At 34.7% G+C, this 16,496-nt stretch overlaps 1 protein-coding gene across 50 annotated transcripts in view; it reads right to left on the bottom strand.

Moving 5' to 3' along the window:
- Positions 1-16,496, bottom strand: part of TTN (titin) — a 348,879-nt gene that overhangs the window by 243,091 nt on the left and 89,292 nt on the right. For all 50 annotated transcript variants that reach the window (XM_073633763.1, XM_073633783.1, XM_073633784.1 and 47 more), the window contains exon 41: positions 14,939-14,995. In XM_073633763.1, coding sequence (XP_073489864.1) covers positions 14,939-14,995 — 57 coding nt within the window. The remainder of the gene's footprint in view (positions 1-14,938; positions 14,996-16,496) is intronic.

Below are 16,496 nucleotides of genomic sequence, written 5' to 3'. Positions count from 1 at the left end.
AATAATTTCACGGAGAGGAAGAACGGGGAAATGCTGGTGCAAACAAGCATTTTCCTGTTCTGCCTAGTGACACTGACACTGACACTGATCACCGCTCCCTGTAATCGGGAGCGGTGATCAGTGTCATGTCACACATAGCCCCTTCCCCCACACTTAGAATCACTCCCTAGGACACACTTAACCCCTACAGCACCACCTAGTGGTTAACCCCTTCACTGCTAGTCACATTTACACAGTAATCAATGCATTTTTAATCGTACTGATCGCTGTATAAATGTGAATGGTCCCAAAATAGCGCCAAAAGTGTCCGATCTGTCCACCATAATGTCGCAGTCATGATAAAAATTGCTGATCGCCGCCATTACTAGTAAAAAAAAATTATTAATATAAATGCCATAAAATAATCCCCTATTTTGTAGACGCTATAACTTTTGCGCAAAACAATCAATAAACACTTATTGTGATTTTTTGTACCAAAAATATGTAGAAGAATATGTATCGGCCTAAACTGATGAAACATTCTTTTTTATATATTTTTTGGGGATATTTATTATAGCAAAAAGTAAAAAACAATGTGTTTTTTTCAAAATTGTCGCTATTTTTTTGTTTATAGCGCAAAAAATAAAAACCGCCGAAGTGATCAAATACCACCAAAAAAAAGCTCTATTTATGGGGAAAAAAGGACGTCAATTTTTTTTGGGAGCCACGTCGCACGACCACGCAATTGTCAGTTAAAGCGACACAGTGCCGAATCGCAAAAAGTGCTCTGTTTTTTTTTTTGCCAGCCAAATGGTCCGGGGCTTAAGTGGTTAATATACATATTTTACTTGGCACAATGTCATATTTCTAACCCCATGGTCCCATGGGTTAGGTTTGAGAAAGGACTCAGTCCTTCCATACTCTATCTTTGGTATATTATGGGGAAATAAGATTTCAATTCATATTTTAGACACTCTCAACCAATTAGTCGCACATTCATACCAATTATGGAATCTACATAATAAAAAATACAAACTGATATCTAACACACATCCACATGCTTCCTTTGTTGGAGATCCAAAATTCCCCCTTAATACTTATAATACTGGAGACTTCTCATGGTGGATAAGTAACAACCTAACATCCTTCTCTAATTTTATAGAAAACAACAAGTTTGCCTCATTCTCCTAACTAAAATCTAAACATCAGATTCCCAATGCTGAGTTGAATAAATTTCACCAAATTAGACACTTTTTTAACACATACTTCCAAACATCAAACTCACATCCCGCCATCATTCTTCAAAAGCATTTGTCTAAAATCACCAAGAAGAACAGGACTGATTTCAGAAATATACTCTAACCTAATTAATAATGTAGAACAAAACAAACCCCCCTATATGCATAAATGTGAACAAGTATGTGAATTCACGTTTACAATTGAAAACTGGGACAATTGCATCAATAATCTACATTAGTGCACCAGATCAATCACAATAAAAGAGACTGCAATCAAATTATTCACAAGATAGTATTATATTCCAGTTAAAATTCACGCCATTTTCCCCACAACTTCCCAGACATGCTTCAGACGTTGCAACTCTACAGGTTCATTCTCACACATTTTTTAGAGTTGTGAGAAAATCACACATATATGGAAGCAATTAGAAATATTTGCTTCCAAAATCTCAGATAGTACTATTAACCTAACTCTCCACAACTGTCTATTATTTTCTCCCATCACTGGACTCACATCCCATAATATGAGACTGATCCACAAAATATGTGTAGAAATACACTGGTTAATAGCATTTCACTGGAAATCTCCATCAGTTCCTTTAACACACTTGAAAACCAAAATTAATAACTTTTCTCTAACTATCTTATGGAAAAAATATTCTACACACTACAGAACACTAATCATTTTTATAACAAAAAATGGGAACCATGACTACATTTTTCCAATCTCTTTTTCAACACTGAATGATAATATTATTAACATATATCAGAAGAGCATTATTAGAGTTATATATATTTACAATATATATAATATACAATATTATAAAGTTAAAATACTAAAGCAAACTATGTTCCTCAGATATCAAAAAGTTTTTCTTGTTCTTTCTTATGTGTAAAATATCTCTATTATACTTTTCAATGGCATATGACAAAGCTTTTTGTAACACCTTTTGTACCAAATAAAAATAGTTTGTAAACAAAAAAATATATACATACCTTACCCCTGGTTTCCACATGTGGCACCTAGCTAAATTGACTTCAGTATACTTCCACAAGATCACTTGTAATGATCAGTATTTAAAAATCTATTTAAAAAAAAATCTATTTAAAAAAAAAATAAGAGGCTCCTGCACTGTGCCGACACATCTTCTTGAGATATTTCAGGTAGTTTCAGTGTTTCCCAGGACCTTGCAGGAAAGAAGGTGATGCCACCCCCTGCAGTACAGAAGCTGGAGTAAGGTAAATATATTTGCTAACTTTTTTCCCTGCGGGCGTTTTTATTTCCCCAAAGCATCTGGCATATAAAAACAGACCTTGCTTGGTCAGTGTAAGGTCAGCTTTAGGCTAGCTGCATGCGTGAGGGCAAATACTTCAGCTGAATCATGGTTACCAAATCTCTGACAGATTTGGCAAGGCTCACACATAAGCATAATTATACAATCTGGTTTTAGCACTCATACCCAAATTTCAGATCAGACAAAACACGGTACAAACATTTTCACCATTGCTACATATTTACAAAGATGTGACCAGACTTCAACATCCAAAATTATATTGTTTGGGAGAGGCTATTTGCTAATCATACATGGCAAGATTATCTGAAACTTAAGCTCAAAGAACAACTGTACTGTCTTTACTAAACTCCATTAATCCACCTGTAGTTCTTGTAAACTAACCTACATTGACACCTACTACCCAGCTTATGACTTACCTCTGTAGCCTTCTGCTTCTCAGCAATAATCTTCTTCAATGCTGGCCACCCTTGCACACTCAAATCTCACGAATGTTTTTGGAGGTGACCTGGGATGCAGCTCCAGTGTCTAGGATGGTCCCATGCAAATCTATGAGATGTGAGTGCATGGGTGCAGCCAACACCATAGAGGGTCCCTTCTGGGTCAGTATTGTATTGGGAGCACTGTGTTTTAATTTCATAAAATACAGTTATTATTAAATCTGTTTTTAAAAGGGCTGTAATGTTTTCCAACAGAAGATGCACACAAATAGATATAAAGAGAATAAATTATAGCCATATGCAATCTACTTTTCATGTTATTTTATTGAATGAATACATTTATACAATGACAAAATAAAACAGCTGCATAACTTTGAAAAGACAAAGTTTACCCAGGTGCATAATTACATCTCACATTCAGAACTTGGTTTCAAGAGTATAGTAAGTAAAATTTATGAAGACTTACAATTATACAGTAGATTTGCAATATTTACAACATGCTGTCGCTCAGTGATGGATTGAATGAAGCTACAATGATAAGCCTAATGTGAAGTAATTACATATACGTCCACCATATATAGCTTATTAATTATGAATTTAAAAAACCAAGGTGTAATGACAGATGTGAGATGAACACATGTATACTCTATCTAGCACTCTCCCTACATGTAGTGCCAATAAAGTTCTACCCATCTAGCAGCAAATAAATCTCAGATCAAGCTCAGAGTTGATGTATAAACTCATTCATGGAGCATAAATCCTGATGTTCGCTTTAAAATAAAAACATTTCAATTTGTCTATTTTGAATAAAAATCATCTGTGTGAAAAGACTCAGATGGAAGTTGCAACCACCAGATTCCGGTAACCTAAAATTTTGTGAGCGGTGAAGCTGAAACTATCCAGCTTTGCTTTGAGTGATGTCATCTCCCAGAATCTAGCAATTAGGAGACAGAGTTTAGAAGTTTGCATCAGTAACTTCTCACACAGATATTTGGTTCTGCGGTTTCCTTTTACCAACTACAACAGCTATAATAGTTTTCAAAATCAACTTTTTCAAGGACATGTGTTAACATATGGGATTACGTGACTTTTTAAAACTAAGAACAAATAACAACTAGCACATTTAAAAAAAAAAATCACACAAATATTTTATGCTATTCATACATAACAGAAAATGTAAGTTGCTAAAGCAGCACTGTTTACTTAAATCTTACCTAAAAACAAAAATGATGACAATTTTTTTCATTAAAAATTAGACACTTTGGGTAAGCATTCACTTCTCAGCTTTTTGTTACAGGAAACATGTACTGAGAGAGCCATTTGGACTGACAATAATGATTCAAGCGCAAATAGGAGGGCAACAAGTAGTTAAAAAAGTTCTGTAGGGCAGCCAGCCAGGAGACAGTCTAAATCCTCCAAAAGCTGCACAAATCAATTATTTGCAGTGTTTGACAGTAAGTGTTTGTAGATTAATGGACTGGTGCAGTTACTGGTCTCACGTCTTGAAAAATGCTGCTTGCTTCGCTAGTGTGTTGATCCAATGATTTTAATACTTTCTGATTCTGAACATCACTAACTGAAAGTCTTGTGTTAGTAACTCAGAAACGTTCAAAGGTATTTAGTCAACATGATAGCCAAGCAACAAGTATTTTCAAAAGGAGAAGTCAGCAATGGCGGTCAACACATTTCTCTTACTATAGGTTTCCTTCAAGCTAATGTCTGTCCATCATCTACACATAGTAAAATAGCCATTTCAGATAATGTATTACTTGTTAATGACATCACTAGTGCTGAAAGCATGCAGTGACATCACTGATTTATAATACATTAATGTGACTTGGTTAAATATATAATATATCCACATTTGCAGAAGATAAATAGTATTAGGAATTATAATAAATAATGACAAGAAGAAATAAAAGTTGATTTTTCAAACCAAAAATAAGTCATAGTCCTCCAACATGTGTAAATACATTATCAACATTACTTTGTTTTGTTAATATCTATTTACAATGAAAACATGTAGCAATTTAAACAATGCCTATGGTTTTTCAAAGGAAATAACTAATACATATATCTGTAGCAGAAAATGGCAGTGATTATCTTACTGACACCATAAGGCATTAGCTTTAAAAGTGCAAATTTTTAGCTTCAAAAGTTGCAGCTGGTTTTAAAGTTGTTTTCTACTTAATTTTCAACAAGGCAACGCTTTCTGCAGTTCCTTCTTTATTTGTCGCTGTGCATTTATATTGGCCTTCATCATCAGAGTTAACATTTTCTATAATTAGCTTATGGCTACCATCTTCTTCATCCTTAAGTACATACTTTTCACCTTGAACCAATATTTCATCTTTGTACCAACTAACTTCTGGCACTGGAGAGCCATCAACAACACACTCAAAACATCCTTGTGTTCCTTTGGATATAACAGAGTCCATTGGTGTAGTTAGAAATTTGGGTGGAGATTCTGTAACTTGAAACTCAAAACGACAACCTTCAATGTTCTCTGCTCTGAATTCTATATCACTTTCTTGAGAAGGCTTATCGAAAACATCAAAGTTTATATTCAATTGTGTCTCACTACCTTCTACACATGTGCTGGCAGTATTAGCTATAAGTTCAAGGGTTTTATTCACATCATTACCATTATTTTCAAATTCAATTTCAACTTCTATTTCTTCCTCATTGGGAAATGTCTCCTCTGCAATGATATCAGATCTAGGAGCTCCATCCTGTATAGTTTTTAAAGGAATATCTTCTGATTTATTTTGTTTTTCTTTTGTAAATCTCTCTTCTGAATGTATTACTGCTAAAACAGCATGACATGATACCTCTCCAAAATTGTTTTCTGCTTTGCAAATATAACTTCCAGCATCAGCTTCAGTTACTTCACATATAAAAAGACTGTGTTCTTCACCATCCAGCTTTATAATATATTTGTTAGGATCTGGGACAATGCATTGTTCTTCTTTAAACCATTGCACAGCTGGTGATGGAATGCCAATCACTGAACACTTAAATTCTGCAACTAATCCTTCACCAGTATTTGCATCTGCAATTGGGTGAGTAAAACAAGGTGGTTTCTCACTTACTTCAAAATTTATTTTAACATCATCACTATCTTTAGTGTCAGTAGCAACATTTTGGTCATCATAAGCCAAAGGAAGGACATCAAGTGAGATGACCATGCTTTTACTATCTAGGGAAAATTCAGGAAGAGTTACAATCTTCACCTGCTTTTCAAAATCTCTAACTTCACTTTCATCTAGTTCAACCTCCAGAAGAATTTCTTGAGGAGAAGGTGATCTCGATGTTGTATGTTGTTCCATGTCAAACTCCATAACATGCTGATGGGTTACAGGAGGTGGTAAAGCAACTGATTTTCCATCCTGTGGCAAAATTTCCACCTGGATAAAGCTTTTTGCGTTTCCTAAAGAATTTGTAGCAATACATCTATACTCCCCACCATCACTCATTTTAATGTTTTTCACCTCTAGTATATGCACATTTCCTCTTTGCTCTATTTTTATTCTTTCCTCTTTTTCAAGTAACACTGAGTTTCTGTACCATTTTACTTCTGGAACTGGAAATCCCCCAACTTCTGCAGCAAAACTTAATGTATTGTTTTCAAAAACCCTTTTTTTCAGCAGTGGTTTAATAAATGATGGAGGCATTTTAGATTTTTCTTTATTGTCACCTTCTGTATTTTTTACTGAATCTACATGAACTTCTTGAACATCGGAAGTTTCAGTGCATCTAGGATTAGGAGTACAGGAAGACACATCCTGACTTTCGGTTTCGCTAGCGTCTAACATTTGCTGTACAGGTGTAAAAAAACGGTCTGGCGAACTTGCTGGTGTAAGAAAGGACTCACTAAATGGAGAATAGGATTGCACAGCAGAAGATGGTGGAGTAAAAAACTGATCTATCTCTACAGCGTCATCACTAAAGACGCTACCAGCTTCAATTGACATCTCAGACTCTGGAGAAAATGCACGAGAAGATTGATTTTGATAAAATTCATACACAGTATCAAATGTTACTTCTTCAATTTCCAGTGAAGTTATACGTTCATCCTGAATATCTCTCTTCTCTTTTACTTTTTCTGGTTGGTAACTTTCAAGTTCTGGACTTACTAGGGATTGGGGCAAAACATCTTGAAGTTGTCTCACAGTTTCCTTTCTCCTTTCAGATATATCTTCCACCTGGTAATAATTCTCTTTCACTTCAAGTACTTGATTTTCTTGTCTATCTAATATCTTTGGAGAGTCTTCCCATTCAGCATTATCACTGCTTATTGACATTAGATAATCCATGCTTAATAACTCTTCCCCCTCAAAAATGCCAAGATATGAAATATCTTCTATTTCATTAAGATTTTGTACATTATCTGTTTTAACACTTTCACTCTGGGTTTCTCTATGATCTTCTGGGGATTGTTCTTTTGAATATTCAAATTTTTTGCTTTTTTCTGTTTCTATGCTTATCGTCTCCTTTTGCAGATCAACCATTTTTTCTTCTGTGGGTCTGGGTTTTACTACAGAGCGTTTTCTTCGTGGAGGAGTTGGCGGGGGTGTTGGTGTTGCCTTTTTAATATCGACTGCTTTTGTGTCTGCAAGGCTTTGGCTCTGGTTAACACTGATGGTTTCTACTGTGGCAGTAACTGCCTTGCTTTCCACATCTATTCCAGATTTATGCTTTATAAAAGAACGCCTTCTTTGTGGTGCAACCGGCAAAGTGTTTTTATTGTCTATTTTTCCTGCATTTTCAAGTGATGAACAACTACCTAGTTCCAGACCTTTAGCTTCCACTAAAGAATCAATGCTAGATTTACGTCTAATCAATGAGTGTCGTCTTTTTGGTGGCACTGGCAAATCCCTCTTTATATCTCTTTTGTCAGCTCCTCCAGAAGGACTTTGTTCTAAAATGCCATCCTTTACCGCATTAAGTTTAATTTCAACTTTCTCATTGGTCTTGAACTGCAAAAATTCAATCTCTGAATCTTGTTTTATGTTTTGAGTAACATCTCCCATCAAATTAGAGAGAGATAGGGTTATTCCTTCGGTTGTAGGTATAGTATCATTGGCTTTAGGTTCTTTTTTCTCACTCTTCAGTAAACAGCTCTCAACAGCAATTGTCTCGGTCCTATTGATTTCAGCAGTATTCATCCTGTCATCAACTTTAGTTTTCTCAGTGGTCTTTGAAACTTTGTCTATATCCATTTTGCAACTAACATTTTCAATCTCAACCCTCTCAATATCAAAAATGTCTACTTTTTTGTCAATGATAATGTCAGCACTGTCAATGACATTAGCAGTGTCCGCAGTGCTGTCTATATCCATTTTGTAACTAGCATTTTTAATCTCAACCCTCTCAATATCAAAAATGTCTACTTTTTTGTCAATGATAATGTCAGCACTGTCAATGACATTAGTAGTGTCCACAGTATCAGTGGTGGAAGATTCCTTCAGATTGTTCTCCATTTCCTTTACTTTAGATATCATACTTTCAAGGTCAGCTGTCTCGTTAGAGGAAGCCACCTTCTCCATAATTTTCTTGTATTCTGGCAATTCACATTGTATTAATGGTGTCTTGTCCTCAACTTTTTCAATCCTAGCAGTTATATTTAAATCCATGCTGTCATCTACATTTTCAGTATATAGCCTGTCCATGATATGTTCATCTTCTATCCTGCCAGCAATAATTTTTTCAACTGTACTATCAACAGCAGTGAGATTGTCAGCACTGTCAATGACATTAGGAGTGTCCGCAGTGCTGTCTATATCCATTTTGTGACTAGCATTTTTAATCTCAACCCTCTCAATATCAAAAATGTCTACTTTTTTGTCAATGATAATGTCAGCACTGTCAATGACATTAGTAGTGTCCACAGTATCAGTGGTGGAAGATTCCTTCAGATTGTTCTCCATTTCCTTTACTTTAGATATCATACTTTCAAGGTTAGCTGTCTCGTTAGAGGAAGCCACCTTCTCCATAATTTTCTTGTATTCTGGCAATTCACATTGTATTAATGGTGTCTTGTCCTCAACTTTTTCAATCCTAGCAGTTATATTTAAATCCATGCTGTCATCTACATTTTCAGTATATAGCCTGTCCATGATATGTTCATCTTCTATCCTGCCAGCAATAATTTTTTCAACTGTACTATCAACAGCAGTGAGATTGTCTGTAAAGAATTTGTCTATTATATTTTCTTCCGCACTTCCATCAAACCTTTTTTTAACTACCCTGTCTTTAGCAGTTATGTCTTCAGTATGTAGCTTGTCCATGCTGTTTAATTTAACTTCTGTATTATCAGCAATAATGTTTTCAACTACATCATTTACAGTACCAACATCTTCACTATGTAGTTTGTCCATGCTATCTTCATCACCTACTGCATTGATAGGAAAAAATTCAGTATGTAGTTGGTTCATGCTATTTCCTTCAGATGCTCCTCTCCCATCAAAGATTTTTTCAACCACACCATCCATGGCAGTGACATTTTCAATATATATTTTCTCCATGCTATCTGCCTTTTGGAAGCTACTCCTTTCAGTCTCCAAATTAGCACTACTACTTCGGTGCCATGTTATCTGCGGTTTATTGTTATCTGATATAATGCATTCTAATACAGGACATTCCTCTCCACTGATAACTGCTTGTTTTTCATTTTCCTGAATTAGTTTTGATGCATCAGTAGTGACATCAAAACCAAAAGTAAATTTGTGCTTAATTTTCTGAATGTTATTTTGAGATTCTGCCTTTTGTGGAGCCTCAACTGGCTGAAAGATTTCTGTCAATTCTTCTTCATATTCTGGAACAGGAGTAGGAGCAGTGACTTTGATCTCAACAGGCAGTGATAATGATGCATCAGATTTGCAAGGAATGTCATGTGTGGCCTTTGGTATTTGTAAGCTGACTGTATCCCCACCATCTAAAGCTCGTTTTTGTTCAGCATTAGCAAAGAGGGATACAAGTTCATCTTCTTCGTCCTCCGTTAAATGTTTCGAAATAAGCACTTCACACAAGGTTTCGGCTGCATTCTGTTTTTCTTTTTCTCTTAATTTAACTTTAAGTTTTCCAAAGGTGGTATCAGTTCCATATTGATTAAATATTACACATGTTATAGAACCTGCATGTTGAGGTTGAACAGATGAAAATGTTAAAGTAGATTTTGCATCTGTGGTAACTATTAGAAAGTTATCATTGCGAGGTATTGATTTGTCATTATTATACCAAGAGACTGTTGGCTGAGGGTAACCACGGAAATAACAGGTAAATGTACACGTGTCACCTTCAAATGCTTCTTGAGAGTCAATATCACATGTAAACATAGGAGAACATGGATATGGCTGTTGGGTCATAGACTTTTCAGATTCATCATCAAGATCCTCCCTAATTTCAGGTTCTATTTCACTAACAGCTGTGATTTCAATGTCTTTAATAACTTGCAATTTTAAGTGCACATCCTCTTTTTCTACAGGGAAAGTGCTACTTTCATTAAATGACTTGCTAAAGTGATGAATTGATTCATCTACATATTCTCTGTTTTTGATTTCTGAAGCAAAATATTGTGTTTTAATTTCCTGAGAAGTGCCATCTTTATACACTTCTTTGGATTTCTGGTTGGCCAACACCTCTTGCTGTGTTATTTGTTCAGACAAATTTTCATCATTTTTAACTTCAAATTCCTGTTGAACTTCAGACAAAACATGTTCACCAGTGTTCATTTGAAGACTTTCTGGGTATTTATTTTGTTTTTGAAATCTATCATCTTTTAAAATGAATGGTTTAAATAAAACATCTGATGATTTTAAACACACTGGTTTATCTTTAGTATCCATGGGCATAAAATCAAATTCTTCTCCCTGTAAATCTGGTTTCCTTACTAATCCTAAAACTGTTGCCTCTCCATTTACTTCATCACATTCCTGAAATTTTATTACATCTTTCTGCTTTTCATGAGTTACTAAAGTTGCCTCCTCGGTTTTCTGAAATGCTTGTAATATTTCAGCTTTATCAAGTGGATTAGTTTGAATGGAAAGTGGTAGCTGTGATTCAACATTATCTTTGTTTGCAATTAATTGAGCAGTGGTTGGAGTATCTCCAACCATGCCATCCCTGGTTTCCAAAGCAAAAGGTTTCTGTAATTCTTTCTTTCTAAGGAGTTGCTTTCTTTCATTTGGTTCCATTTTCTGCAAGTCGTTTTCTTTTTCACGTGCAACAGATCGATTTAAGTCAGACTGAAGAAGCTCTTGCAGGATTTTAGATGTACAGTATGCATTTGGAGGTTCTTTTCTTTCTTGGACTCCATCAATGCTCATTAATGATGCAGCTAATAATTCTGTCTGCTTATCCTCTAATTCCTTTAAAGAAGATAAAGTCAAGTGCACATTTTGCTCTTTTTGAAAAGCTTCATCAACCCATTCAAATTCCAGATGACAGTTTTCTTGTACTTGTTGGTGTGTTGTTACTTCAGTTAGACTAGCTTCCAAGGGCTTTTGAAGCAGTTTAGATGCCACAGCTCTATTTATATGAACCGACTCAGGTACAAGTTTAGCTGTAATTGGTTCATGCATTTTTACTGGTTCTTTAATTCCTAAATCCATTTCATCTTTTTTAGCTTCAGTACTCTTAATAGCACTAGTTTCTGCAACTGATGGATTTTCATCTTTCAGCTGCAAATGTTTTTCCTTTTCATCTATAAATGTCTTATTTTTATCATAAATGGAAATTTCATTCGCTTTAAATGGTCCTTTATTTTCTTTTTGTTTCTCCCTTCCTGCTGGTAAATATAAGAACTTAGATTCAGAAGACCCCTGCAAAATCTTAGATTTTACAGGTTTGTTGACAATCATTAGTTCTGAATTAATTTCTGTTTCCGTTTGTGGATCATCAACATGTACTGCTGATTTTTCAGGCCAGATTTTTTCTCTAAGTTTTGATTTATGTTGTTCTTGTAAATGCAGCTGTTTGCTACAAAACTCTTTATTTAAAGTCTGTTTGCTTTTTTCAGTCACTGCCAATGAGGGGTGCAGTTTAGGATATATTGGCTTTTTATCTTGTATTCCATATTCTATATGAGGTTCAGAAGACTCACTTAGTAATACTGAAATCATAGGTTCATAGAGTTGAACTGATTCAAGCAAATGTAAATCATTCTGATTGTTAGCTTTCTGTACACTATCAATGTTAGTTGATGACATCACCTCCAAAATGCTTGACGGCTTTTGAAGCTCTTTAGATGAACATTCATTCTCCTCATCACCTTTTCTGAATGGTTCTTGGAAGGAGCTCTGAGTAAATCCAGTCATTCTATTACATTTCTGTAAGGTATATTCTTCTTGCACATTGCTCTGACATCTTAAATAGGATAAACCGGTTTCAAATGGTCCTTGTCTTATTTTGGCTCTAACAGGTTCATACATTTTAATCGGTTCTTTGTCTAATTCTGTAATGTTCCTATCCTTGTCTTTTTGAATTGTTTCAGGTACATTTTTATCAGTTACATTTTCTGTTCTTGTTGGAAAGTTTATATCTGCTTGTATATCCAAATGCACTTTGCTGGCATCAACCTCATTTTCATCTTGAAGCATTTCATTCATTATGTTAGTGTAAATCTCACTTTGTGATTGATGAACTTTAATTTCACATTGATTGAATTGTTTTGCTAATTTACACACATAACTAATTTCAGAACGATCTTGGAGTACTTTAGATTTAATAGGTTTATTCACTTTAATAGGCGCTAACAACACTGTTTCTTCTTTGCATATTTCTTCTGGCTTACTGATATCAACAATTGATGTTAGAAGGCCAGTGCCCGATTCTAAGGAAAATGTTTGCTCTGTGTTACATTCAGTTTGACATTCATTCTTCTGTTTACCATGTTCTTCAACAACAATTTCTCCTTCTTTAAAGTCTTGGGCCACATCTGAGGTGTAAGGTTCAATTTTGTCTGGTACTAAAGCATCTGAAGAGCCAGATTCTGGTGCTTTTTGTTGGGCACTGCTGTTGTCGAGCTCTTTAAATTGTTCAGTATTTTCTAGGAGCTTTTCCACTCTAACCTCTTTTGCTTCAAATGCAATATCTTTAAAAACCTCAGAGAAAGTGCCAAATTTATATTTTTCTCTCTCAAAATGGAAGCTTACTGAACCTGTTTCACTTTGAAAAGACTCAAGATCTATATCAGAGCATATATCAGAAGAACAAATAGAACTGCTTCTTTTTGCTCTTTTAAGTTCACGCAACTTTTGCAGTTTAGTCTGTATTTCTTTGTCTAACAGCTTCTCACTCTCAGAAACTTTTCTAGTGTGACCTTTTTTACATTTGTCACCTGAAAAAATCTTTTCAAAGCTTATAGTTTTGTATATTCCTTTCTTAGGATATTTGCTTTGTGAAATTTGTGTTTCCCTACGTTTATCATGTGGAGATCCAACACACTTGAGGTCAACTTTCAACTTGCTTTCCCTTTTCTTCTGAACTAGAGTATCTATGCTTTCATGAGTTTTTTCAGAGTATCTCAAAAAATCTAAATATTTGGGGTTCTGCTCTTCTCTTAAGGCTACAAGTAATGATGCTGTACTCTCAGATGATCCTTCACTATTTATAGCAAATATGCGATAGCTGCCTGAATCTCGATCATCTACACTTTTAATTAACAAACTACAGTTATGAATGTGCATTTCACTTTCAGTTTTAATGACTCTACGTGAATCTCTACCAATAGGTTTGTTATTGTGAAACCAAGAGATTTTTGGCAATGGGCAGGCAACTAGTTTACAGCGAAAAACTGCAGGCTTTCCTTCCAAAACTGATCGAAATGTCAACTTTTGAGTGAAGGAAGGCTTTATGAATTCTGACCAAGAACCAATAGAGGATGTCCGACTTGCACATCGATTAGACGAAATTAGTCCATGATCCAAATAATCTTCTGTATCTGAAAAGGCACCTCGTAATGCTCTTCTGTTTTCATTTTCATTTTCAGCTTCCTCACTGAAGAATAATTCTGTGAAAGATGAAATCTATGGTTTAATAAGAGCTCACCTCACCAAATATTTGAATTTAAATATGTATTTTTTTAACTATATTAAAAAATCATCTAAAGTCATGCTACATAAATTACAAATCCAGAAAAATATTCACTCACCATATTTGTTCGAATAAACGCAACGCCTTGTTCTTTTTTAAAGTTTCTGACACCAAAATCGCTTGCTGTATGTTCCTTCTTCAACTGTAGAAATTTCTTCATTGACAGACAGATAAATCTCAAAATTGTTTTTTGAATAACATTTTTTTGTGTATGCATAGCTGTCCGGAAGTTTTAGTGGGTTTAAAATTGCAGATAAATGTCTTACCTGACTTGCAGACAGCAGAATAAACGCCCTTTCTAAAGTTTGTTTGGATGTGAGTAAATTTTTTTAAATTAATACAAAATTGTATCTGTTGATTCCTAAAAACAGCTACATTTGAATGAGAAGGCGTTTATTCGAACTAATACAGCCACAAAATTATTATGTTATGCAATAAAAGCAAGCAACATTGATTATGCACGGTACTAGATGCCATCTGCAAGCCATGTAAGGCATTTAATGCATTGTGTTTTAACAAAAAAAAATAGACAAAATAAAACACAAAGCAACAAAATAACAGTGCATTTCTGTTTAAGACATACCACCTTTTAATTTACTTTTTATCATGCAAAAAATGCAAAAGTTGAAAATTGTAGAAAATCTTAAGAGAAAGTTGTATGATGATGTTGTTAATCGACATTTCTGAAATGTTTAATTCATAAATGTAATTATAAATACTACGAAACTAACTTCATGCACATTTTGCAACAATGGAAATATAAATTACACGTTAAAAATACTGTTATATATAAAAAAAACAGAAAACAATACCTTTGCTTCACAGATGCTCCCCGAAACATGAGCTAGTTTATAAACAATATGACATTTATGATATGAGTTATCTTTTAACATACCTTTTACTTCAAGTTCAATCTGTTGTTCTATCCTTTCTTGAAGAACTTTCTCCAGAGCTATGTAAAAAAAAATATATATTTTCAGTTTTTATTTTTATTTTTAAAGTTTTTTTATACTTTCGAGTGTAAGATTTATACTTTTTTGAAGACATAGACTGGATTGACAATACAGCAATGAGCAAATCAAAAAATATCTAGTTTCTAATGTTGCAAAAATAAATGTAATTTATTGATGTTTACACATAATTAAGCCCACATCATAAGGCTTTTTTTTCAATGAGAACTGCTTCTCTCCCTATAAAAGCCATATTTTATATTATTTAGGCAACCCTGAAGCATCTATCGACTAGGGCCCTCTGATTCCTCTTGTACTAAATTGTATTGTAACTATAATGTCTACCTTCATTTTGTAAAGTGCTACGCAATCATTATATAAATCCTGTATAATAATAATAGTAATCTCAGAATTATATCAAATGTAAGACAAATACATTCTACATTAATGCAAGCCCTAATGTAGCTTCTACTTAACCCCTAGCTAATTCATCCTAGGAATATATGTGGAATGCATTCCATAGAGAAGAACTACAGCAGAGCTTTGGCTGCTACAGGTAAACTTGGCAATGGGGAAATCTTCATGCTGATTTCACGGAGCTTATTTAATTGCACCAAAAGCTAAAAAATAAACGGTTGGACTGTCTTTCACAAAAAAAAGAGTTTAAAACAGAAAACTAGATTTGCCCATTCTTGTAACATACAAGTTACACTCACACTAACATATAAAAGACATGCCATAGGAGTCTTAAAGTGTGCAGTGTTGTATTGGCACCCAAATATCAAAGGTGGATGTCAGTCTCCAAAAAGACTATGCTGTGTATGTATATAATGCATCTGAACATGCCTTCACATGCCTCATACTGAAGTGGAAAACAATTTAATTAATTGTCACATGTAAATATTTTTTATATTGTCGTCCATTGCATACAGCGATATGCAAGTATTCATAGGTGGAAAGAACATGCAGTTGCCAACCTGTCACTGTCAGATGAGTGCTGCATTCAGCTTGTCCTGCTGCATTAACTATTTTGCATGTGTATATGCCACTCTGCTTTGGAACAATTTTCAACAGTTTTAAGCTGCAAAGCGACCCATCATTTCTTAAAAGACATGTTGCCGACTCATCAACTAGAAGTTTGTTGAAGAGCCATATAACACAAGGAGCAGGAATGCCCTTTATAACGCAAAAGAGGGAGACATCTGTGCCTTCCTTTACAAAAGTTTCTGGGGGCAGTTTTTCAAGAAACGCTGGCACTACAGCACAAGAGTCTATGAGTTCTTCGTAAGGTATGACATCGGGGAAGTATTCTTTGCTCTTTTGCCTCTCAGGTCCTGGTGGCCTTTGTGATGGAGTTATTGATAGGCTGGAAGTTTTCATGGTGGTCTCCTGTTTGGCTTCATAAGAACTCTTAATCTGAATTTCTTTATGAGTTGTAAAGCTTTTTTTATCTGATTCAATAGTTATTTGTGCTACTGCCTTGGTGGTGGCTTCTTCTGCTAG

This window comes from Aquarana catesbeiana, linkage group LG06 (genome assembly GCF_042186555.1).
Source record: "Aquarana catesbeiana isolate 2022-GZ linkage group LG06, ASM4218655v1, whole genome shotgun sequence".
In the NCBI taxonomy this organism is placed as follows: domain Eukaryota; kingdom Metazoa; phylum Chordata; class Amphibia; order Anura; family Ranidae; genus Aquarana; species Aquarana catesbeiana.
Note: the sequence above shows the minus strand (reverse complement) of the source record. Positions and strands in the feature narration are given on the sequence as shown.